The sequence below is a fragment of the Acanthopagrus latus genome, chromosome 8 (genome assembly GCF_904848185.1).
Source record: "Acanthopagrus latus isolate v.2019 chromosome 8, fAcaLat1.1, whole genome shotgun sequence".
NCBI classification, from domain to species: Eukaryota; Metazoa; Chordata; class Actinopteri; order Spariformes; family Sparidae; genus Acanthopagrus; species Acanthopagrus latus.
Window position 1 is genome coordinate 10,961,830 of NC_051046.1, and position 24,887 is coordinate 10,986,716.

General features: G+C 41.6%; 3 protein-coding genes and 2 long non-coding RNA genes across 12 annotated transcripts in view; 2 read left to right on the plus strand and 3 right to left on the minus strand.

The window, feature by feature from the left end:
• LOC119025168 (sodium/potassium/calcium exchanger 1-like) lies at positions 1–6,837 on the plus strand. Of its 4 annotated transcripts, XM_037108577.1 has the most exons (7): positions 1–170; positions 844–1,821; positions 2,334–2,579; positions 2,660–2,749; positions 3,450–3,616; positions 3,732–3,865; positions 6,690–6,837. In XM_037108577.1, the coding sequence occupies exons 2-7, from the start codon at positions 871–873 to the stop codon at positions 6,812–6,814; spliced, it is 1,713 nt and encodes a 570-aa protein (XP_036964472.1). In that variant the 5' UTR covers positions 1–170; positions 844–870; the 3' UTR covers positions 6,815–6,837. The 4 variants fall into 4 exon arrangements, with proteins under 4 accessions (XP_036964472.1, XP_036964475.1, XP_036964473.1 ...); XM_037108580.1 differs by lacking the exon at positions 3,732–3,865 and having other exon boundaries at positions 6,693–6,819; XM_037108578.1 differs by lacking the exon at positions 6,690–6,837 and having other exon boundaries at positions 3,732–4,007.
• LOC119025173 lies at positions 1,947–2,653 on the minus strand. Its single transcript, XR_005076716.1, has 3 exons — positions 2,520–2,653; positions 2,251–2,379; positions 1,947–2,120 (listed from the first exon to the last, which is right to left on the minus strand). It is a non-coding gene; the product is annotated as an uncharacterized LOC119025173 (long non-coding RNA).
• Positions 6,629–14,878, plus strand: LOC119025167 (sodium/potassium/calcium exchanger 1-like). Of its 4 annotated transcripts, none has more exons than XM_037108574.1 (10): positions 6,629–6,770; positions 7,042–8,229; positions 9,484–9,543; positions 9,666–9,774; positions 11,305–11,385; positions 12,236–12,324; positions 12,516–12,770; positions 12,863–12,952; positions 13,495–13,661; positions 13,766–14,878. In XM_037108574.1, the coding sequence occupies exons 2-10, from the start codon at positions 7,180–7,182 to the stop codon at positions 14,013–14,015; spliced, it is 2,151 nt and encodes a 716-aa protein (XP_036964469.1). In that variant the 5' UTR covers positions 6,629–6,770; positions 7,042–7,179; the 3' UTR covers positions 14,016–14,878. The 4 variants fall into 4 exon arrangements, with proteins under 4 accessions (XP_036964469.1, XP_036964468.1, XP_036964470.1 ...); XM_037108573.1 differs by having other exon boundaries at positions 6,634–6,770; positions 7,026–8,229; XM_037108575.1 differs by lacking the exon at positions 6,629–6,770 and having other exon boundaries at positions 6,861–7,648; positions 8,156–8,229.
• LOC119025172 lies at positions 7,256–12,850 on the minus strand. The gene is made up of 3 exons (XR_005076715.1): positions 12,711–12,850; positions 12,383–12,624; positions 7,256–7,390 (listed from the first exon to the last, which is right to left on the minus strand). It is a non-coding gene; the product is annotated as an uncharacterized LOC119025172 (long non-coding RNA).
• Positions 14,772–24,887, minus strand: part of dennd4a (DENN/MADD domain containing 4A) — a 25,165-nt gene continuing 15,049 nt past the window's right edge. For both annotated transcript variants that reach the window (XM_037108572.1, XM_037108570.1), the window contains 12 exons: positions 23,997–24,119; positions 22,352–22,462; positions 21,633–21,707; positions 20,731–21,515; positions 20,429–20,645; positions 19,735–19,826; positions 19,465–19,640; positions 18,847–19,219; positions 18,177–18,294; positions 17,745–17,907; positions 17,590–17,654; positions 14,772–16,454 (listed from right to left, as the gene is read on the minus strand). In XM_037108572.1, coding sequence (XP_036964467.1) covers positions 16,318–16,454; positions 17,590–17,654; positions 17,745–17,907; positions 18,177–18,294; positions 18,847–19,219; positions 19,465–19,640; positions 19,735–19,826; positions 20,429–20,645; positions 20,731–21,515; positions 21,633–21,707; positions 22,352–22,462; positions 23,997–24,119 — 2,435 coding nt within the window. In that variant the 3' untranslated portion in view covers positions 14,772–16,317. The remainder of the gene's footprint in view (positions 16,455–17,589; positions 17,655–17,744; positions 17,908–18,176; positions 18,295–18,846; positions 19,220–19,464; positions 19,641–19,734; positions 19,827–20,428; positions 20,646–20,730; positions 21,516–21,632; positions 21,708–22,351; positions 22,463–23,996; positions 24,120–24,887) is intronic.

Below are 24,887 nucleotides of genomic sequence, written 5' to 3' on the forward strand. Positions count from 1 at the left end.
ACGTCTATGGTTGAACGTATACTGCACGGATTGTTAAAGTAATGCGTGGGAAATCTTAGTTCAGAGATTGCAGTTACCTTTTGCCATTTAGAGATCCTGTCAGAGCACTGATTTTATATAGTTGAAAGTTTTGCATTGCAACTAGTAAGCAGGAGTCGCCCTTTTGTAAGGTAAGACTGCTCACATATTGTAATCGTCTGTATCTGTTAAATGACCATCACACCACTGTCTGCCACCATTACCAGTGTACCCGTGTTGTGGTGATACTTTAATAATCCTTTTAGAACACTTCAGAGCTGATTCATATATAGTGAATGATATATACAGTGCACATATCAGTGCTGTATAAAGACCCATAAGTCATACTCGAGTAAAAGTAGAGATATCGTGTTAAAATATTACTTGTAAAAGTACCACGTAAAAGTGAAAGTCTTGAGTAATAGTTCTTGAGTAAAAGTCTCATGTGATCTGATTTTCAAAGTACTTAAGTATAAAAAGTAATTATCTTGCAAAAAATGAACTTATGTATCAAAAGTTGAGGTAGAAGTATTTTATACATATATTTAAGTATATACTTATACAGTATATTGTAGTATGAGTTGTAGTAATACATTTTATATTTCAAACACATTTTAAAATCTATGTCAAACATTGTTTAATGTAGATGCTCTATGTGTTTATGTTTATACAATGTGTACTGCGTGCAATCTCTCTTTTCATCTGTTATTAAGGGGCCAAGGATGTTACATGAAGTACACTGCTGAAGAGTCCCTTCATTACTAATAAGAAAGCTGCACTAGCCCTTTATGCAGCTTGTTTTTTTTTTGTTTTTTGTTTTTCCAGCAAGCACCGAAGCTGCTTTGGGGAAACATGAATTGTACCAAAAAGAAGCTGTGCTGGCTCCAGTTTCCACTCTCTGGGGTTTTTGTCTGCACCCTCTACCAGCTGACCATCAGTGCCAGACTTCATGAGCCCCTGCCAAGGACTCTGATTGGAGAGGATTTTGGAGAAGGTTCAATAAATGGGGTTGAGATGGCTCAGGGGCTGGAGGAGCCTCTCAGTGCAACACATGAATTAGAGCCCACAGATCAAACAACATCAGAGATGCATTTGGCTCATAATACGGATACAACTACAGATTTTAAAGCACCCACCCCCCCTGAAATTACACCATCATCGATGGCAAATCCGACTTTTGTGGCCCCTGAGCCTTCGCAGGAGACACCCACACTTCAGCATATTAGGAGCAAGTACCCTGCCGATTTATTTTCTGTTGAAGACCTTAGACGAGGCTGGGTAATCCTCCACATTTTTGGGATGATGTACATGTTCATCTCACTTGTGACTGTGTGTGATGAGTTCTTTGTTCCTTCGCTGAGTGTGATCTCAGACAAGCTTGCCATTTCTGATGATGTAACAGGAGCCACCTTCATGGCTGCTGGAAGATCCATCTCTAAAGTTTTTGCCCTCATCATAGGACTCTTCTTCACCCACAGCAATGTGGGAATTGGCACAATCGTTGGCTCAGCAATCTACAATATTTTGTTTGTGATTGGAATGTGTGCTCTGTTTTCACGGGGGGTTCTTCGTCTGACCTGGTGGCCACTTTTCAGAGATGTATCCTTCTACATACTTGGCCTCATCTTACTCATCATTTTCTTCCTGGATAATGTCATAGAGTGGTGGGAGAGCCTGATGCTGGTGACCGCTTACACTGCCTATGTGATTTTCATGAAGTTCAATGTGCAAATAGAGGGAGCCTTCAAGACCCAACTGCTCAAACACAAGAACGTTGTTGTTACTGTGGAGGAACCTGAACAGGTAAGCACTCGTGTGATAAATGTAGTCAACTGAAATGTATTATATATTTTTTCCTGTCGACAGTGTCGTGAATTTTTTTTTCGTAATTTAATTTCACAATTGAAAATATCGTGAAAGAGCACAAATTATGTTTAATATTAAGTAAACATTTCTTAAAAATCATGAATTTAAGTATCACATCACAATATGTAATGGTGAAAATGCAAAACAGATGCTATACATGGTCCTGAAAAGAAAATTGAATGTTCATTCTCGCATCATGTTGTCTCTCGTTCAGCCATGCTCATCACAGAAAGCTTCTGAAAAGTGAAACAGTCAGAATCCCACGTTACTCATCCCTCAGTGCGTCTCTACTCCCACCTACTGTGGGCTAATCATAGGGTGAAATGTTACTTGAAAAGGCATTGGGGAATGAAGTTAAAGCTGTACCAAAAGACTTTTTGGTCTTCTTTGTTCTATGCTGCTTTAAATTTTTCCCAGCTTGATCAATGTTCCAAATGAATTTTCCTTAGGAGGACATGCCTGCAGGTGAGGAGGGGTCAGGAGGCGCTGAAGATGCTGAAAGTGATGAAGATGACATCGATAAAGAGGGTGATAATGATGTTGAGACTGAGGAGAAAGTGAAGGAAGGAGAGGAGAAAAATGACAAGCCCCTGTCTCTAAAGTGGCCCGACACACCGCGCAAACAAGCCACCTACCTCTTCCTGCTGCCCATAAGCCTCCCGCTGTGGCTCACAGTTCCTGATGTCCGCAACCAGGTAAAGACCCAGACACATGTCTGAGATCAGGTTTGGCGTCTTTAATGCCTCAACTGTGTGTTTTTGGTTCCGCCCGGCAGAAATCCAGAAAATTCTTTGCGGTCACCTTCCTGGGCTCTATTCTGTGGATTGCTGTCTTTTCCTACTTCATGGTGTGGTGGGCCAATCAGGTCAGTTGTAACATTAAGAGAGGGAATTTGAGATGCGTTGGGACATGGTTGTTTCAAGCTTTGTGGACAGTAGCATCTTTGACATCACTGTGGGGTGAACTCTGAGTAGCCTGATGTTTAGCTGTTTTAGCTGACAGCCACAAATTTTTACCTTCAGTGGCTTAGATTTGGCATAGAGGTCAATTGTGTGCTTGGGGGGAACAAAGGCAGGGTAGCAGAAAACATGATGACACCAGGAACAAATTAGGCGAACTGATAAAGATAGAGGGAAAGACACTGAGGGGAGGAGGGAAGACTAATAAGAGACAGGTGAAACCAGTAGGGCAATCGAAAAAGGTGGGAAAACAATGGCAGGAAGTGGGAAGTTAAAAATAAAGATCTATATACCAAAATATTATAGGAAAAAACACAACAAAACCTATAGCAAATGCAACTACCGGTATCTATCTTTGGGTTGGAGATTTTCCATTGAAGTCAAGTGTTCATGTGAGGTTGTGTGCCTGTGAATAACAGGCCCCCACTTACAGCTATTGCAAATTTGCCCTGGTTTAATTCCAGCTAAATCTCCCTAAACCACTGAATATTTTTGACAGTGAGATCAAGATCATGTCTCAAATCGGTCATGCCGAGAAATACATTTAAGCCATTTTCCATTTCTGTAGCATCTATCCACTCTGATCTCTGATCTGATCACATGTAGGTGGGTGAGACATTTGGCATCTCAGAGGAGATTATGGGCCTGACCATCTTGGCTGCAGGGACGTCCATCCCCGACCTCACCACCAGTGTGATCGTGGCTCGTAAAGGCCTGGGGGACACGGCTATGTCCAGCTCTCTGGGCAGTAACATCTTCAACATCACTGTGGGGTGAGCTCTGATTAGCCTGATGTTCAATGATTGAAAAAGAAATACTGTTTAACATCCTGCTGGGTTTTGTGTGTCTGTGTCTCGTTCTCTCTCTTGCTGTTTTTCTTTATAAAAGACTTCCACTCCCGTTGCTCCTGTACTCAGTCATCCATGGTTTGGTTCCAGTGGCCGTCAGCAGCAATGGGCTCCTCTGTTGCACTATGCTGCTCTTCATCTCTCTCCTCTTTGTCATAACCTGCATTGCATCCTGTAAGTGGAAGATTAACAGGGTGCTGGGCTTGACCATGATCCTGCTCTACCTGATCTTCCTGGTGATTTGTGTGATGCTGAAATACCGTATCATTGTCTGCCCTGTTAGTGTGGGTTAAAGGGCCTAACATTATTGTATATGTTGCTGCATTTGTGCACATTCATGGACCAAAGTATAACAATTTAATTTCCAACATTTGATTTGATTATTGTCACTCAACTGCTTTTTACAATGTTACAGTCACTAAAATCTGACATCTCTTCTAGTCCTTTAAGATACATTTTTTTCTTCAAAAGTGAAGCACATCATAATCATCACTTCATGTTATATTCATCCAGGGATTTTTTTAAATTTTACTTCAAAAATCCTTCTTCAGAAAAAATACCTACATACTCACTTGCTCAATCTAGTTACAGTAATTTGTAATATCACATTTGTAGGGACTCCTCTCGTCTCTGCATCACAAAGAGGTCCTGTTTTGGCCATGATTACCTTTCACCCAATTTTAGTTCCAATAATTTCTGAATAATTAACAAACCACAATCTAATCTACTTAATTTGAATATATCAAGGAGCAGTAGAATATATCCATAAAACAGATGTTTTCCACATTTCTCTATGTTATTGTTAAGCCAGGATAAAGTTTTTTGTTTTTTTAAATGAGTTGGTTTGGACTAAAACCCCAGCCCCTCACTTTCGGCGAGCCTTGGTGAGTGGAACAGCCTTTCAGAACATTCCTTTTTGTTTAACACTTTTTGTTATTTACCAGTAAAATGTCTCTGACATGTTTTATTAAAGTAGAACTTCAAGGACTACGTATAAGTCCTTGGTTCTACTGTATATTCAAGTGTTTTATCCCTTAATCATGTTTTAATTCTTTTTGAATGATAAGTGATCGTAATCATGTCATATTCTTCCATGTAGATGAAGTTAAACCAATTAAGCCATGGTGAAATTTTTGGAAAGGCGAAGCACAATCTCGCAACATCAAAACCATAATTTAATTTAATTAAGTTCTGTGAGTATAAACTCACATCACAGGAGGGGTGACGCTGTCAGCCCGCCCCCCTGGGTGCGCCCACTGCAGGGCCATAAAAACAGAGACATGTTCTGGTCACTCACTAACTTTTACTTCTCTTTACTCTTCTTCACTTCCTCTCTTGCTCTCACTCCTCTCTGACTTCTCACTCTTACTTTTTCAATTTTCATTCTTAATTTTTTTATTACTCTTCTTTTAAAGTGTAATCCTTTACTTTATCCTTAGCTCTAAGACAAGCCAATTCAATCACTGCTTTAACTGCTTCACTTTCACCAAAATTTTGACTGAACTTAGTTCTTTTTATGTTTGAATATAGATTTAATATAGATTTTGAAACTGAATAAATTGATTTGAAATTGATTTGAACTGTTCAAGCCAAACTTGTACAGTTGGATTTGATTGATTTCCTCCAGATTAGTCAAATAGTTAAACAACGGAGGTGGTGCCCCATTTACGAGTGTATTATTAATCACCAGTGATTAATTACCTTTATAATTAAGCAGTGTGTCTCCTAAACATTCCTATACAAGTGAACAAACAGAAACCTCTTTTATGCATTATTGTAAATGTCTCACAGTCATATTTTATGTATTTTCTTTCTGAAAACAAGAACCAGAAAATACAACAAACTGTAAACTTACCAGTTCTAATTGGTCATTTTCATATCAATTACTTCATGTTTTCCAAATCTCTCCCATATTTTGAATGATTTATTACACATTTGGACCATTTGTTAGAGTTATTATTAAGATGAGTAGGTAAGATAACCACATTTTGCAATTTGTTCAATTAATATTTAATTCACATTAATTTTTCAATATTATTTTACAATTCATATTTTGCCTTTTTTTTTCTTTATTTAATATCTAATATACGCATTTATGTGAACATTTCTTGATATGATAATGACAAAATGAACACCTTTGTTCTGCTTAGCATATGTGTGAATAGAGGTGGAGAAAAAAAACACCCATATTGCCAGCACCACCTGCAGGTTAAAAAGGAGAGGTACATAAACATAACCTATGTCACAACATGCACAAGTGTATACTTTATACTCATATTTCTGTTTGGACTCTATTTGCCTTACAGTATTATTGTCGAGTTTTTCTTGTTGTTTCCTTTTCTGGTAATGTCTTCCAACACTTTGTCACTTTCGGGGCTCCATACAGGACAAGCTATGAGCAGGAGTTGGAGAGAACAGTTAGTCTTCTTATATTAAATACATCTTACAATGTCAACTATGCATGAGTACAGTATTATCATATTATAGTATCATCATCATATTAACATCTTTGTATTGTAATGTACACCACTATTTCTATCCGGGAGGAACAGTGTACCGTGGAATAAATAGTTCCTATGTCATACTGAACTTACCTTAAATATTAAAAATGTGACTTTACTGTGCCGAAGTCTGCACAAAAATTGCGACAAGAGGCCCCGTCATTTCAGCAATAATGTTACTGCCTTGTGCACGTGATACATTTTGGACTGGAGTTTAAAATTAGTCATGCCAGTTCAAATTCTTATTTGTTGTAAAATAAGTATTATTTCCATCTTTCTGAAAAGGATTTGTATTCTAAAGTTATGCAACATAATAGCCTTAGACTAAAGCACCACTTTTATTTTGCATTAAATTCAATATTACGATGGCAGGCTCATGTTCAAGTGAGAGTGAGACAATGCACATAATCCTCTTAGAAGACCTCAGGTATTAGGTATTATGCTGATCCATTGTGAAGACTGTCCTGTGTCCTACATAACCCTTTGGCCGTTGGCAGCAGTTTGGACTACAGCTTGTGCCACAATACCCAGCTGTGGAAATCTGCTTTTGGAGATTTTTGCACCCCTGACTCCACAAGGTAAGTCTCCACCTGTTGTTATTCAGTCTGGGTTTGTGCGTTGATGTTTTGCCTTTGCTCGTGCGTATACTGTATTTGGCTATTCTGTTCAGCTCTCGCTCATTTTTTTCACGCAGTTTTTCTCAGACACCACCAATGTGCAAAGAAAATAGTCATGACAGCATCTTAATGGACTCATAAATAGTGCTGTGGCAGACATTTTATTTTCTATCTAAATGTCATACTATTTCTGATGCTTCCTGTCATTTACAATAGGCTTTTATTTTCCAAGGAGAGGAAGATATGACATGAGTCACCCTGCTGAACTTTTGGAATCTGTCACCCCATGTTCTGCTGGGGAGAGAGCTGGACTTTTCAATGTATGCAGCTTAACTCTCCATAGCCAGTAACATCACCACCCGGGAGGAAAATGTATTGTACAAGAAGGAGGCGACTGCAGCTGAGCCGGGTCCTGTTCCTCCTCTCTGGGGTTTTCCTCTGTACCCTCTACCAGCTGACCATCAGTGCCAGACTGTACGAGCCTTTGTCGATGCCTCAGATCGGAGAGGATTTGGGGGAAGGCTCGTCAGAGGGTGTCTTGGAAGCCACAGAAGAGACTCAGGGGCTGGAGGAGCCTCTCACTGCAACACATGAATTAGAGCCCACAGATCAAACAACACCAGAGATGCATGTGGTTCATCATACAGATACAACAACAGATTTTAAAGCACCCACCCCCACTGAATCTCCACCATCACCAACTACAAACCGGACTATTGTGCATTGCATCTATGTGGCCCCTGAGCCTCCACAGGAGACACCCACACCAGCTCCTGCTCCTCCTCCTCCTGTAACCACCATCACTCCAGCTTCTCCTGGAGAAGCTCCACATATTAAAGGTGAATACCCCGAGGACTACTTTTCTGTCGAGGATCGCAGACGAGGCTGGGTGAGCCTCCACATATTTGGGATGATGTATATGTTCATCTCGCTTGCGATTGTGTGTGACGAGTTCTTTGTTCCTGCACTGGGCGTAATCATAGATAAGTTGGCCATCTCTGATGATGTGGCAGGAGCCACGTTCATGGCTGCTGGAGGTTCTGCTCCTGAGCTTTTCACTTCATTGATAGGAGTGTTCATCGCCCACAGCAATGTGGGAATTGGCACAATCGTTGGCTCAGCAGTCTTCAACATTTTGTTTGTGATCGGAATGTGTGCTCTGTTTTCACGGGAGGTTCTTCGTCTGACCTGGTGGCCACTTTTCAGAGATGTATCCTTCTACATACTTGGCCTCATCTTACTCATCATTTTCTTCCTGGATAATGTCATAATGTGGTGGGAGAGCCTGATGCTTGTGACCGCTTACACTGTCTATGTGATCTTCATGAAGTTCAATGTGCAAATAGAGCGAGCCTTCAAGACCCAACTGCTCAAACACAAGAACATTGTCAGAATTATTGCTGTGGTGGAACCCGAACAGGTAAGCACTCGTGTGACAAATGTACTCAAATGTGATGCTTCATGTCCTCAATGGACACGTTCATGAGTATGTTATTATGTTTTTATATCACTGAAACCCAGTAAAGTTACTAACTCTCACTTTGCAGGCATTTGCTCAAAGCTGCCTTTATACTTTTAAGAACATAAGCATATGTTGTTACATTAGTGATATATCATTGAGAACAAAGCTATGGGGCTTTAAAGACCAATATTCACACCTACTGATGACATATGTGTAAGAATTTGCCACCTGTAACATTCATACTCCAAACAAATAGGGAGCAGCTATCACAAGGTTAACCGCTAACTGCTCCTAACTGTAGCTGCTGTTAGCTAGTTAGCTCAGTTAGCAGCGCAGTCACAGTCTTAAATGTCTTGCTCAGACTGGGAGTACTGGGGGAGTGTTGGTGCTGATTACACCATTAATACCAAAGTTTTGGACCTTCAGGCCAGGGGTGGAGGGCACTTGTTGGAGAATGTGGCAACAAAATGGGCACCAAAGGCAGAGCTGAGTGAGCGGCCTTCTGACTGGGGCTCAGCAGCCTCCCAGTTTTTAATGTTTAAAACTAAAATTCTTACATATCGCACCTTAAACACTGAAACAACCCTGTCACAATATATGGAACTCCATAAACTGGATGCATATTCTTCTTTCACTCATACTTGTCTCTTTTACTCATACTGACAAGCAGTTTGGTTTATTACTAACACAGAAAGTCATGTCACTCACCCCTCAGTATATGTAAATCATGTCAAAAGAGTGAAATTATCCTAGCAAAGGCCTTGGGGGTCCAAAGCTGATCAGCCTAAGCAAACTAATCCTTTGAGGAGCTGCAGGTCTGTACAACTGTAGCCTCAACATATACAGTGTTTTACCCTGGTGAGTGTGATTAAGGCTTAATTTACACAAAGCAAAGCTACAGTATTTGTGCACACTCAGGATTTTTGTTGAGCTGGATATACTGCTAGAGCTGGCTGTTGATGCTATTTCACATCACATGAAATCACACTATCATGTTTTTTTATTTGAATGAAGTTAGCTACAAATTAATAGTCTGATACATGACAGGCAACTCCTTCTTTTATTTTGAAAAACTAACAAACATCCCTGAGAATATGCAATGTGAAATAGCAGTGTATATGCTTATAGTGCACTGTACATACTGATATTGAAGCTCCTCCAATATGAAATAACTTTGGTCCATCTCTACCAATGATTGATTGCTGCACACAGACAAGTGGAGACAATGAAGATAAGGCCCCTCCTGCTCCAGAAGACAAGAATCTGTTAAAGGTAAAAAAAAAAAAAAATCAAACAAGCAACCAACAAGCAACCAGTCAGTTGCAGATATAATTGACACTGCCACTGTCTGTTACTCTGAGAAGCTGTCGTGACTCAGCCATCTCTGTCCCCAGTTGAAGCCATCTCTTCAGCGAGGGGGAAGTTCAGCTTCTCTACACAACAGCACCATGAGGAACACCATCTTCCAGCTTATGATTCACACCTTAGACCCTCTCGGCGAGGGTGAGTACATGTTACCTGCAATGAACAATCATTTCCTGCCTTTAGGACAGCTCCTATTATGAATGTCAAAGTCCCTCTGATAGTGAAATGGATTAACAAAGTGTCCCAAAGGAAGACAGCACTAAGTCCAGATTGATGTTAAGCAGATAAATACCTACCACAGTCTATGGAGGGATCCATATGTAGGCCCACAGTGAAATATGAATTGTGAATGATTATTAAACAATGTCTGTTATGTGAGAGCCTTACCAAAAGTGTTATTATTTATATTAAAGGGTAACTCTAACCAATTTTACACCATTAATTGTGTTTACAGTGACATCACTCAGGTTGTGAAAAGCAGTCCACTGGTCTGCATTACACTCTCAGAACACTGTGGGACCCATTATGGACAATTTAAGACCAAATGATCAATTATCTCCCTTTTATTCCATGCATTCTTCTTGGTGCCTACATTACCCATGATGCAACTTAGCCACTGAGTGACATCACTGGAGGCAAATTATAAGATTACATGCAGCTTCATCTGGAGCCACAAAAATACTTTTTACTACTCTATTCGCCTATAAACACATTTTTAATGTGCAAACTTGGTGGAATGACCCTTTAAATAGTTAAGATAACAACAAATTAATCTTGTGTGGTTCTGTCCTTGGCAGTTTTCCCTTTAAGTTTACTGTAGCTTTATGCTGCTGTTGTTATATTACTCTCACATCATTGTTCACAGTTTCCTGTTGCTCTGATTGCCTGAGGCAGGATCACGGTACAGCATGTCCCAATTTGTCTACTTATAACCCTGGCTCCTGGTTTGCTTGTTTCTCGTGCCTCGAGCAAACACTCCACTATACTCGAGCACAATAATCAGCTTTTGAATGAGCCTATATGAGATCTAGATCACAGAGAGCCGCCCCTGTATTAGCCCACATTAACACATTATCTGTGTTCTTGGAAAACACTGATGACATAGAGGTTCATCAAAGCAACATTTTAAATATCTCTTGCTTATTTCCCTGATCTAAATTATGATGTGCTGCCAAGCTAATACAGTTTTGTTTGTCAGGCGCGTTGAATTTCATATCAAACTGAATGTTTTCTGTTGCTATACATAAAGCCGGGTAAAGCCTGGTTGTTTATATCGACCTTTGCTGTTGAGAATGCATGCCTGAGGTGGGTGTATTTAATGTGAGACATTGGATCAAAAGGTAACAGCAAATCCTTGCATTTCAAAGAAAAATGTATTTATGCCAACTTGAAAGAAATTGCTGCTTGTGTTGTGTTTTAAATGGAGAGCAAAAGTGAGATCCTGTCTTGTTCTGCCCCGTGCCAGCTGTGCACTCCCTTTGATAAGCTCGTTTTTCCTTTCATGACGTTGCTCTTTGCTGCAGGAAGGATTATGATGCCATTGTTGTTTTTGATGTCAAACTGCCAGTATTGCTGTGGCTGCTTATTTTATCCTCCGTACGACTGTTAAACTGTGAAATTATTGTATCGCCTGATTGCAGAATGTTGTGCCTGTCTGATTGTTTGTAGGGAAATTTAAGGATAAGGCTGAGACTCTGAATAATGTGGCGAGAAGGACAGCAGAGAGCAAATCTCCAGACAAAAGTCAAGGTAACACGGAAGGATGTGATGGTCATCCTTCATTAAGCTTTCAGACTGAACAGAGTCTTAAACCTGCTCATCAACGGGGCTGCAAAGATCTGTCTCACATTAAAATCATACTGCCAGAATACTTCAGTGCGTGAACTAATGATCTATCTATCTATCTATCTATCTATCTATCTATCTATCTATCTATCTATCTATCTATCTATCTATCTATCTATCTATCTATCTATCTATCTAATGTTGTAAGATAACTTTATCGCAGTCAATGGGAGAATTTTTTCTTGATTGTTTTATGCCATTTTATGTTTACTGGGATTGTATTCTGGGTAGTATGAATAAAACACAAGTAACAAATCAGATTGGGTAGATGTACAGTCGGTACTAAACTATGGTTGGCTGCTGTTCAATACCAATCCTACTTCCGTTACCGGTGGCAGGGATATCGTTAGAATAAGAGGCATAAAGAAAATTGCACAAGAATTTGGGGATTCCCTAAGCATACAATGGAGGAAAAGCTGATACCAGACTTGCTATGATGTTGTAGGAATGACAAAAACACAGCGATATCAAATAAACTGAACAGATAATGATATGGGTATTGTAGTATCAGTACGGACTCAGTACCCAACCCTACTGAGGACTAGACTAAGTGTATACATGTAATAAAATCAGAATACATAAAGTCCAGTCTCCATGAGGATGATCTCATACAAGAGGTAAGTTTTAACAGCACATTCACTGCGTTTCTCCCTGACCAGGCCAAAAGCCTTAAAAAAAACAAATTGGGGTTTTCTTAAGATAGCTGAATGAGTAAGAGGCAAAACGTTCAAGATTTCTGGGATTCTTTTCACAGGAGGCGGGGGAAAAACAGAGCCAACCAAAGAGCCAGAGGCTGCCCCAGCAACAGAAGCCGAGAAGAAGGATCCGCCAGAGGACAAGAAGGTACTCTTCAACCCTGTCGTGGTGGTTATCAAAAAGCCCAGAAGTCAATCTTTGATACCTGTCTATGTAAGACTCAATGTGCAGAGCCACAACTTGAGACAAATGGCCTCTCGAGGCTTCTTTGGTATTTGCTTTTATTTCTCTTTTGTTGCTACTGCTGCCCCATGTGATGTCTTTCTTCAACACCTAAGGAGGATGTGCCTGCAGGAGAGGATGGCTCAGGAGGGTCAGAGGACTCTGATGGTGATGAAGATGACAGCGATGAAGACAGTGATGAGTCAAGTGAAGAGGATGATGAATCTGAGGAGGAGGAAGAAGAAAAGGAGGCTGAAGATGAACCTCTGTCTTTAGAGTGGCCCGACACGCAACGTAAACAGGCCACCTACCTCTTCCTGCTGCCCATAATCCTCCCTCTGTGGCTCACAGTTCCAGATGTCCGCAACCAGGTAAAGACCCGAGACATCGATCTGAGATCAGCTGAAGTATCGTTAATGTCCCAACAGTGTTTGGCTTTTATACCACCCACTTTGTCCCGCAGAAATCCAGAAAATTCTTTGTGGTCACCTTCCTGGGATCCATAATGTGGATTGCTATCTTCTCCTACCTCATGGTGTGGTGGGCTCATCAGGTCAGTTACTGATGAAACGTTCCCTGAGTGCGCACACGGACGTAGAGAGGATGGCAGAAAACACAGTGACACCAGGAACAAAAGAGGCGAACAGATAAAGATAGAGGCAAAGACATGGACTTGAATAAACAAAGGAGGGGAGGGAGGACTACTAAGAGATAGGTGAAACCAGTAGGGCAATCAGTATGGTGGGAAAAACAAAGACAGGAAGTGGGAAGTTAAACATGAAGATATCTCTATCAAAATAATACAGGAAAAAACACAACAAAACCTATAGCAAATGCAACTGTCTATCTTTGAGGTGGAGATTTTCCATTGAAGTCAAGTGTTCATGTGAGGTTGTGTGCATGTGAATACCAGGCCTCCGCTTGCAGCTATTGCAAATTTGCACTTGTTTAATTCCATCTAAATCTCCCTAAACCACTGACACTATTTTTGACAGTGAGATCAAGATCGTCTCAAATTGGTCATGCTGAGAAAAACATTTCAGTCATTTTCCATTTCTGTAGCTCCACTCTGAACTCTGATCTGATCACATGTAGGTGGGTGAGACAATTGGCATCTCAGAGGAGATTATGGGCCTGACCATCCTGGCTGCAGGGACGTCCATCCCCGACCTCATTACCAGTGTGATCGTGGCCCGTAAAGGTCTGGGGGACATGGCTGTGTCCAGCTCTGTGGGCAGTAACATCTTCGACATCACTGTGGGGTGAGCTCCAAAGACTGATGTGTCTCAGTTGAAAAAAAAAATGCAGATTAATTTCTCTCTCTCTCCCACTTTTCTGTCACTTACTCTGTCACTTTGTCTGAAAGTCTTCCAGTCCCGTGGCTCATGTACTCGGCCATCCACGGTTTTGCTCCAGTGGCCGTCAGCAGCAATGGGCTCTTCTGTGCCATCGTACTGCTCTTCATCATGCTCCTCTTTGTCATCATCTCCATCGCGTCCTGTAAGTGGAAGATGAATAAGGCGCTGGGTTTCACGATGTTCCTGCTCTATTTCATCTTTCTGGTGCTTAGCGTGATGCTGGAGGATCGAATCATTACCTGCCCTGTTTCTATCTGAATGCACAAACAGAGGCTCTCTCTACAGCAGGCGATTCTCTTCACCTGTGACCTCGGGCAGAACTGTTAACCCAGATGGGTCTGGATATCTGTAGACACTCTTGCAGAAAGCTACTGTAGTTGCTCTGCATTGCCGCCAGAGAAGGAAAAAAAAAAAGTCTGGTATGTCAGCAGCACTACACATTATACAACATTTTCTAGAACATTATAAAATGATCACTTTTAGCAGTGATGGCAGCTTTTACATTCATTTTTATGATTACACCAAGAGATGCAGAAGTACTGTCTGTCAGAGCGCAGGTCGTGTGTGCAAAACAACAAACACAAACAGGGCTATCACCATTTTTTCACTGTTTACAAAAGATCATCTACAGAATGGAATTAGATATCTAGACATATGTGCACATGTTGGTAACTTTATGAGGTTTCTAAATGTGAATATTGTATAATATGTAAGTATACACATGCGCCTATGACTGTTTTATAACATCCATTAGAGAGAGCCTGAGCTTCTGCAAACTCACTTTGATGCACATCAGTTTTTAAATGATAAAAGGTCAGGCATAGGAAAAAGCAAAAATCAAACTCGACATCCATAGAATAAACGTGTTTATTCGTAAATGAAAGCAAACTATAGATCCAGCCAGGGAAAAAATTTGATTTCTTTTTTTTCAATATAAAAATCATACAAATTAGTATCTGTGTTACAAATGATAAATAATACTTCATAAACATTGTTTTAATTGACAAATTCGTGTAAACAACATGTAGACATCAAATGATGTTTTGGTCATCAGTGTTTGCTTTTTTTTTGTTTGTTTTGTCACAACTTACAAGGTGATTAAAAGGTTACTGTACACGCTGTGAGACTGGTGTTTATTCCGAGCACACAGCCTCGTCTAACCCAGCATCACATCATCATACATCACTGAGGTGTCCAGTAATAAGCTGTGGAGCTGAATCACATCTAGGCAGTTTTTTTTTTTTGTTTTTTTTTGTCAGTTAGGAGTGAAAAACAATATCGACACAGTGAACCATCACACTCATTTATGAAGTGATTTAGAATTAGGAAAAGTCAGAGGTGTTTTACATTTAGTATGCTCAGTGCAGAGAAACTTGCACTGCCCTCTGTCCACAGAGATTTAAAATGATCTTTATGTTGTATTAAACAGTGCACTGTTGTCCAAATGTCTAAAACTGACATCTACACTATACAGTGAAGACTCAAATATTCAAAATACTAGAATCAAATACTCTGTACATGTTTAGAGATCCCTTATGGTGTCAACAAATAACAATAATTAAAAAAAAGTTTTAATTAAACCAACAAAAAACATTTTCAGTTTTAATTTGTCTACTATCAGTTTGATTGTACTGTTTTTAAGGAAATCTATCCTTGGTGGTCCCATATAACACATCAGTTATTCAATCACTTTAAAAAAGGTATTGCTTTTTAAAAAAAACTGTAAATAAACAGAATTCCCTTTTGGGTTATTTTGGTACATTTTTACAAAATGAATAAACAGTGTGCATATACATTTATGACTACTCCCTTCTTCACTCACAATAATATCATGTTTATGTAAATGTTTTTGATGTTAGCATCTAGTTTAGTGTATTCAGGCATATGAGCAGTGTCCTGCAGGGCGTACAGGGTTCAAGAAAGGATGAACTTCTTCGCTTTCATTAACCGCATGTAATGGAAATATTAGACAGTACAGTAAGTCCTGCAGCTGTCAAATAAAAAGTCACTTAAGCGTGGGCCGCTGGGTCACAGCGTTATGTAAATGGGGACAAATGGTCAGAGCTCATCTTGCCAAAGTGCTTTGTAAAAAACATGAATGTCCAAAAGCAATTACTTATTATACACACACTCAACAACAGTCTTAACAAGGTCACCAGGACCACTCAGGAATCTGGATGACTTGATCGTACACTTTTACACACTTACTCACAGCTTGAACAGAGACAAAGTCATAAAATAGACTGTATAATAACTGTACAAACATTTTACCATAGTTCTACTGAAAATACATTGGACCTTTTAAATATTTACAAACACGAGGCCTGTCACTCCATTGCCTCTCAGCTCTAACAGTATACAAGAAAATCATGGCAGTTGCTTTACATTAAGTGTAATTTTCTCATTGTGCTTAAAAGAGCTCGGCGCTCCAGACAGGTGAGCTGGTCCTGAGTCTGAGGAGCAGTCCAGAACAACCAAACAAACAAACAAAATAAATAAGAGAGCAGCAGTGACTGTGGCTGAAGGGAAAAACATGGTGGGATGGAGGCCCAGATGTAGTTCACAGACTGGGCTCCCCAAAAGTTTTCCTGCACTCCATGACCCCTGCTCCAGGGGGCCGGTCACAGTTGTGTGTCAGTTTAACCTGGCTGGCGGTGAGGCGATCGTATGCCAACTTGTACTCCCGGTCAAAAGCATCTGCAAAGAGATGGCGTAACATGTCACAGTCAGCACATTTGCTTCATACAAAAGGTGTTAGCATGTGTTGGATAAATCAAGCATCTGTATAACAAAGACCACTGAACTGCCATGCAAGTGGCTATGTGAGTCTGGACTTAGGCGCAGTAGTGAGTTACATGCTAACGTCAGCACAAGAACAATGCTAAAATGCTAACATTTAGCAGGTTTGTTATTGACCATGTTCATTACGTCAGTTTAAAAATGGTGCGATATGTAAGATTCGGCCACGCGTTGCATTCATAGAGCAAATAATTAGCAGCATATCACAAGAGTCACTGCTAACTGCTGTCAAGTGTAGCCACCGCTAGTTATCTAAGTCAGCTGTGCAGCTAGTGGTGCGGACCGGGAGCTTCAAGCACAGTGAGTGTTGTTTACACTGCTAACACAGTGGACCGGGCTGGGGCTAGTTGGTTGGCATGTTTAGGGGAACAAAACATTGATGTTATTCCTTCACATTCTTTGAACCTTTAAATAAATATTTGAATGTTTTCAACCATAATTCTTACATATTGCACCATTAACTTGCTCATTAGCACCAGGGCTGAAACCTTTTTTGCAGATTATTTTCTTCAAAAGATTAATCTGCAGAATATTTTCCTTAATTTGAAACTTTTTTTTTTTTTTTAAATGATCATTTGTCCAACCAACAGTCCAAAACCCAAACAATATTCATTTGCGAGAATAATTGAAACAACAAAGACACAAAGAAAAGGAGCTTCTTAAATTATATCCGATTTACTTGCCAATTCATTTTTTTGGTCGACTAATCACTGATGATCATCACAATTAGTACTGAACACAAAGTATGGGGATGGCAGGTCGATGGGAACGTTATTTGTTTTGCAGGCATTTGTTCTTAACGAGCACAGGGAAAAAAGAATTTGGCCTAAATGTTTTACAGGCTAAGCGAAATCTTTGACCTGCTGGTGGCACTCAAAGAAACTTCAGGGGATCAACAAAGTCTGTAGGTTTCATCCTCTGCATCATGGATATGTCTACAACATTTCATTGCAATCCATGCAACTGTTGTTGAGATATTTCAGTCTGAACCGCTTGCATCTCTGAAAACAGGACATCATGCATTTAAACTTACTGATATTAATGTTGTTCTTGCCCAAAGCCACCAGAGCGAGGAACAATAAATCTCTGTACAGGCTCCTGTGTGATAAAAAAAGAAGAAAACAATTAGACTTTTCATTCATATCATTCTTTACTCTGTCCTGTACGGTGAAGTCTTTATCTCCTCACCTTTGCCTTCTGAAGCCCAGCTCTGGCCCCAGCAGCTGGATGATCTGGCTCATGGGCTGATAGACATCACTCTTCTTAATGCTCCTCACAAAACCCTGCAGCAGCTCCACTGTAAAGAGCTGGCCTTCCTCACACAGCCCCGAGCGGACCAGGGAGTTCGCACCTGCAGAGAACGGCAGATAAAAGTCACCCCGATCAAAGGCTCATTCATCTCCATCGCTCAGAATCAATTCTGAAACTACCGCGCTGATAAGGGAGGCATGACTAATAGGAGTCCTGAACTGAATAATGTATGATCTTTCCAGTTGCTCCATATGCATTATTTAATTTACATGTAAATATTTGACCCTGGTCAAACTTGCAGGATAATTTTCTGAAGGTAATTTTTACCTCACACCTCAGTCTATTAAAGTAAATGCTCCGGTAACTTACAGTGTGTGTTCCACAGGAAGTAACAGGGTTGAACTTTGTCTTGGTGCAACTTCAGGTTGTCCCACATAATCCTCACAAGCACCTGCTTACTGTCCTCGGATGAAACACTCTGAGGAGTCTGCAGGAGGTAGAACGAGGAGAAGATCAGTGCCTTACCCGATATGTGACAGCCCTCGCCAGAAGAATTTTGACGTCTTTATATTTAGAATGTATTTAGTTTTCATTTGTTAACAAAGAGGGATGTTCCTGTGAAAATTGTTTTGACAGTGTCTTTTTTTTTTTTTTTTTGAAGTACCACTAGGAGTCACCAAAGTCTGGATTTTTTTTTTATTCTACACATTTTGGGAAATATCCTCATTTGCTTTCTTGCTGATAATAAGAATAATAAGAATAATAAACAATTAAATCCACTGCTGCCTCTCTCTCCCTGTTTCCAGACTTTATGCTAATCCATGAGAGCTAGATGATGGTGATAGCTTCGTACAGCTGTGGGAACAGCATCAATAGGCTGACATTTTTGCATTTCTGCTTTCTTGCTATGAGTTAAATTAGTTCACCCAACTATTCACCCATAACAGAGTTACTATAATGACAGCTTCATGGTTAAAGGGTCAGACTACACACAACTGACTGACTGACTTTGCGGCTTGATAGACACCTGCATGTTTACCTGGTCTCCATGGCTACAGTGCTGGGAGGCCAGGATGAGAGCCGGCAGGTTGCTCGGCAGCTCCAGTCTTTTGAAGTACCACACCAGGTTCCAGAAGACGATGGGGTGTTGGTCGACAACGCTCGGGGAGGAGAGGGCCTGGTCGCCCTCGTTCACCAGCAGGCTCTCCAGCTCCTTCCACAGAACCAGAGGGCTCAGGTAGGGCACCGTCACCGGTGCTGAGGAGGAGGCCGGTGCACTGCCACTGCTCTCCGGCTTCTGCGGGGAGGCTGCAGATGACTGAGCTGCAAAGTCTGCGGCAGACATTTTGGCCTCGGGATTGAGTGACGCCGACGTGTCCTCCTCTGTAACAGGATTACTTTCCTTAGCGGACCTGAGGGGGTGACACAGAGTGGATCTGTTTAAAGAGGCCACAGGGATAAAGCTTTGTCTGAGCGTGTGTGACTGTGTGTGTGGAAAGAGTGCCAGGCACCCAGCAAGATGCTATAAAAACATACAAGCTAACATGAGAGACCAAAGACATTAACCATGTATTTTTACAGAGGTCAGCGTGAGAAGTATTTTTTGTACTTCATGTGTGTATATCGTGCATGCATACTGTGTGAGAGGAGCATGTACCTGCTCTGTGGTCTCAGGTCTTTGATTTCCACGTTGAGGAAAGGCAAGAAGGCTGTGCCACAGAATGGACAGGTGCTGTTGAGGTTGGAGTCGTTTGCTGTCCATCCCGCCATGATCTCCTCATCGTACACCAGACAGTCGCAGGTCTTACAGAGCGAACAGCTGGACATCAGCACCTACAACAAAAAGTAGCAGGGCATGGACGAATTGAGGACAAAGCGCAACACTCGTGATCGTGACGCTCAGTCATTTTCTATGTGAGAAACTCACCTCGATGGTGTAATTTGGAGAGGGTTGGAAGCGGCTGGTGTCGGGGGAGGAATCTGGCGTGTGTGGAGTTTTAGATGGAAGAGCCAAGCCACCTGGATACGATGGAAGATTATACAATTAGACACGCAAGTCAAAGCCAAGAACGATCCGCTATCTGAGCTCTAATTAAATAAAGCAAAAGAGGAAAAATGAAACGAAGCAGCAATCCATTTTTTTTTTTTTTTAAGCGCACGATCAAGTGCAAGTTTAACCAATCTGTGATTCCCACTGGTGTGTCTGGAAGTGTGCATGTGAGTGTGCATTCACGTGCATGTTCACGTGTGCCTTGTTTAGCATTGGGCCTCTGGCTGTGTCCAGAGAAGCCTACACACTGCATCAGCCCTCATGCCTGCTGGCCTAGTTTCACAGAGAACAACACCCGACTCTCTCCATTACCGAGTCCTACTCTTGCTCTAAATTTAGATAGTCAAGAAGCACTTTGCTGGGAACCGATACAATGCTGCAGGTCAAACAGCAATTTAATGAGCATGGCTGCAAGTCATGACTTTTTCACACACCAGATATGGTTTCATATACTCCTTTAAATAAATGTGGTTTTATGCTGTCCGAGGAAAGCAAACATTTCAAGATTTCACGTGTCTACGTAAAAAACAAAAAGTGTTCATGCAGACTGATTAAATGACGTTCAACAAACCAGAGAAGGAGTTGTGTCTGAACACTCTGTTGGGGGTGCTGGGGCTGCCCAGGTTGGTATGCCCCACAACTGGGCTCCTCCTGAGTCTAGTCACGTTGCCATGCTGCGGGGAGGTAAAGCCATCTGGGTCCAGACAGGAGTCATTATCGAGCAGCGAGGAGCAGTCTGCCTCCCCGGAGGTCAGGGAGGATACACTAATCCTGTCACAGTTTGCATCCTGCGGGCAAGGGAGACGAAAAACACTCATTGTGGAGGAAGATCGATTGGGAATATTAGATGGGTGAAAAGGCTGCACTACCAACCTGTGTCAGAGAAGTCTGAGAGGACAGACGAGAGTAGAGGCGGCTGGCCTTCTCGGCCACACCCTTCCCGGCTGATATGACGCTGCTCTTGAAGATGTCCAGAGTTGGAGTGAACAGCGAGTCCATGGAGAACGACGAGGTGGAGGGAGTAGGTGATGAGGGTGACACCAAGGAGGAAGGCCTCTCCCTGTCTCTGTTACAGACGCCCAGAGGCAGAGACGGTGACGGCCTCAGCCTATCCTTGCACTTGACAGGCAGCGGGAGGTGTGTGTTGGAGCGGAGCAGGGCGGAGGGTCGCGGGGAGGTGTGAGGAGACGAAGCAGAGCGGAACAAAGGGCTAGAGGGGTTCTGCAGGTCCATACTGGGTGCACGGCTGCTCAGAGGGCTGCTGGCGTTATTCATGTACATCTCGATCTCTTCGGCGAGGTCCCGGCGGGCTGTGGACGTACTGCTGTTCTCCTGATCACACTGTTGCACCGTGTCTGTCGTCAGCAGAGACAGGGGATCAAACCCGGTCTCTATACCTGTTCTCCTCACAGTCCCAGTGCTGCAGCTGACACTTCTCTCCACCTGAGGTTTCTCTTGATCAGTCTCCGTGTCCTCTTCTTCTACCCCGTGCAGTCTGTCGGCAGAGAGCTGATGCTGCCTTGTCGAGCTGAGGTGAGGGACGGCGAGCCTCAGACTTCCTTGTCCGCCAGACAAGTCCAGAGATTTTGGCCTCTCGGTCTTTGGAAGGACACCGCAAAGAACGTTGTCACTGGATGGACTGGAAACAAGCCTGTCACCTGTGATAAAAAAACACATGTTGCATTAGATGAATCCCCTATACTATAGGACTGAGAGCAGTGGCTTTTCAACACAAATTGTAATGCTGTCTTGAATTGTTTATGAATACAACTTACCCGCGCTGACATCTGATGGTTTGCAGCTTCTAGCAGGAGGAGAGGTTCTGTTGATCGGAACCTCAATTTCAGGTGCTGGAGATATAAATGATGCCAGATTGTTAAAAGATAGATCTCTGTGCATTTGGACAGTTTATCAAGATCTGTAAGTGTACTGTGAATCACGTATTTTGCAAAGGATTTATTTTATTACATCAATAAATACTTGGAGATTGCTGTTTCTGCCAGTATTAAAAAAAAACGATTGCAGTGGGGTGGAGAACAGTAAAACTGGCAGCCAAGTTCCTTAAGGGACAGCTGTTAATCTCGAAATGTGTCTGTCTTGTATTACATAAAGAAAATAAAGTAGGCAATTGAGCTTCTGATGAAACATCGCACTAATTTAGTGAGGACTATTGATCGGGAAAGCTGGTGTAGAGATTGCATCAGACACATCAGGCCTGTTTGTTATTTGCAACCAAATTCAAGACAAATCCCATCGTCCAAACAATTACCTGGTTGCGTAACAGGTTGATCCATCAGCAGGATCTGCTTCTCAAAAACGTCTAAATATAACAGCAAATGGACGGGCAGAGGATACATTACACCCACACTGTGATATGATAGCCCGGCTTTTAAAGCGAGAGGGTTCACTTTGCTTCCAGTAAGCAGTGATTTACTCCTGCAGAGATGGTAGCCAAGTGTCAGAGATTAGAGATGGAGGCCGATCTATAACTCACTCGACTGCCTCGGTGCTTTGTCTTCCACTGGTGTCGCGCTGTCACTCTCTCTGCTGCACATCCTCTCCTCCTCTTTGGACAGCGAATCGTAGCCTTGATCCGACTGTCCACCTGAGCAAGATAAGAAGCTTTTACTCTTCTGAAAAAACAGTGAGCCATTTCTTTTTTCATTTTCACCCTGCTCATTTTTTTCCCTTTCAGAAAGAGCTGAGTAAATCAGAAGCCAGCTATTAAATCTCAGTGGATTGCTTTGTAACAGACAACTGATCTGAGAGTTTCTCTTCAGCAGAGCGTGGTGACATTCCCCACAGCTTACAGCGCACAACACTCCCAGAATAGAAAAGCAGGAGCAGCAGGAGAGGAGCAGATCCTTTGAAAAACTTGCATCATATTCACAAGGTCAAGCTGCAGGGAAATGTACAAACCTCTTCTTCTGTGATTCATTGTATTCTCATAGAATTTCAGCTTTATTGAACGATTTCTATTTGTGGGTTGAAGAAGATCAGATAGAGCCAGACTCAAAACCATAGACTGTTAGTGTGAGAGCTGCAGCCTACACACCCTGCTGCTTCTACAGTGCATTTATCAGGATGCAAGTATCATTGTCAAAGCGCAGTTTGTGTTTTGCAATGAGCCATCACTTTTAAACGTAATGTGCTTTTCAATCCTTTTAAAATATGATAAAATATTATGTTATTTATGAAGTGTCGGGTGACAGACCCTTTTAAAGGGTGCATGCCGAATCACACCAGGATTACCAAGTCTCTGAAAGAGCGAGCAAGACTTTGTCATCCCCACAGCTTACACTGTTTCAGAACAACGGTGAGCCGAAAGCATTCACACAGCACACAGTTCAAAAACTGGACAGTGACAACGCTTCCTTTATGTATTCAATGCACAAAGCAAAACCGGCCAGGGCAACATATCTAAGTTCCCCAGCAGCAATAAAATTACTTTTTGCCATGTTTTGTTTTTAAAAATTTGTTTGGCCTTTCATGGCTTCATCATGCAGGATAGCTTGAGGATTGACAGGAAACGGGATGAGAGAAAGGGGAATGACATACTGCAAAGGGCCACACCCTGTGCACCCAGGGACCACGCCACACCATCTGAGCCACCAGGACGCCCCTACATTTATGTTTTTACGGAGGGAACTTAGAAAGTTACCGTTGGGTACCAGTGCCAAATTTCACAGACCAGTGCTGGTATCATTAAAAATGTGATTGGCACCCAACATTATGTATATTTGTGTATTAATTTATTCTGTTTAGATGAGCTGCTGTAATATTTGTCACTTTCTGGACTAGAGAGTTACATAGAAACCAGGATTTGAAGCATTTCTTTTTCTGGAGAATGACATTTCATTCCGTGGGTGTCAGGTGATTGACAGAAGGCAGAATGTGCAGAGTGCAATGATGTCAAAACAATTTATTCAGTACAGTGACATTTAAAGCGGAGAAATTTTTAAAAAAAAATGAAGGATTATGAATCATGCAGTTTGGACACTTTTCAGATGATAAATTAAATCAAATCAAATTAAAATTACATTTTTTTTTTTCAGAGAGAAGCCGAGGCACGAGGAGCAGCAGTGACACAATTAAAAGATGAAATCGTTTGAGGAAGAAAGAAGCAGAGGGCTTCCTACCTGTACTAAATCCATCATCACTGGAGTCCATTTTAGTGAAGTCAGTGTCGATGGAGGTGCGCTCAGCGGAGTCATTAGCGCTGTCCAAACTGCCATGGCTGACTGTGTCAAGATCGCTGCCGTCTGAAGGGAGATAACAGAGAGGGGCATGGTTAAAAATCAAACGACGGAGAACCAACAGGAACATAAGATTAGAGCTTGGCCGGTCTAAGAGGACTGTACAAACACTCAGTGATCAGTGCTTTAATCAGTATCATCCAGTGTTAAGACAAAAGGAACGCTTTGAATCCCAAGTATCTGTCATTGTGACTGCATAACTTTATATCAAAGGTGTGCAAAAAGAACATCAAAGTTTCATTTTTCTGTCACATTTTTAACTCATCGGAGGCAAAATAAGCTACAATTAATAAATTGCAAATTTTCATTAAGCAAATTGAAAATAAACCAAATAATTAGCTTTGTTCCATTACTTTTGGACTTTCGCATACATTCCTACCCACGAACACACAACAACATTGCAGTACGTGATGTAAAGCATGATGCCTTCATTAGAGACCCTCACACAACACATATCATTACGGAAACGAGAGCCTCATCAAGCTGTTGTGGGAATTAGGGACTGATATCAAGAGTAACCTGCGTGCAGCGACTGCTGGGGAGGAAAACCTCTTCACTCTGTTTAATTAGTGTCATTAAAGAAATGCGGGTTGGGAACAGTGTGTGCTGCAGTCGGGATAAACCTTGTTAGGAGACCAGGAAAGAAGCCTTGAAGAAACCGCTGCTCCCACAGGATCACACTCATTTACATTTTGATTCATTCAGAACTACAGGAAGTAAGAAATCTCCTCTACATTCAGTCAGTCATTTACTGAATTTAATTACCTCTGAACC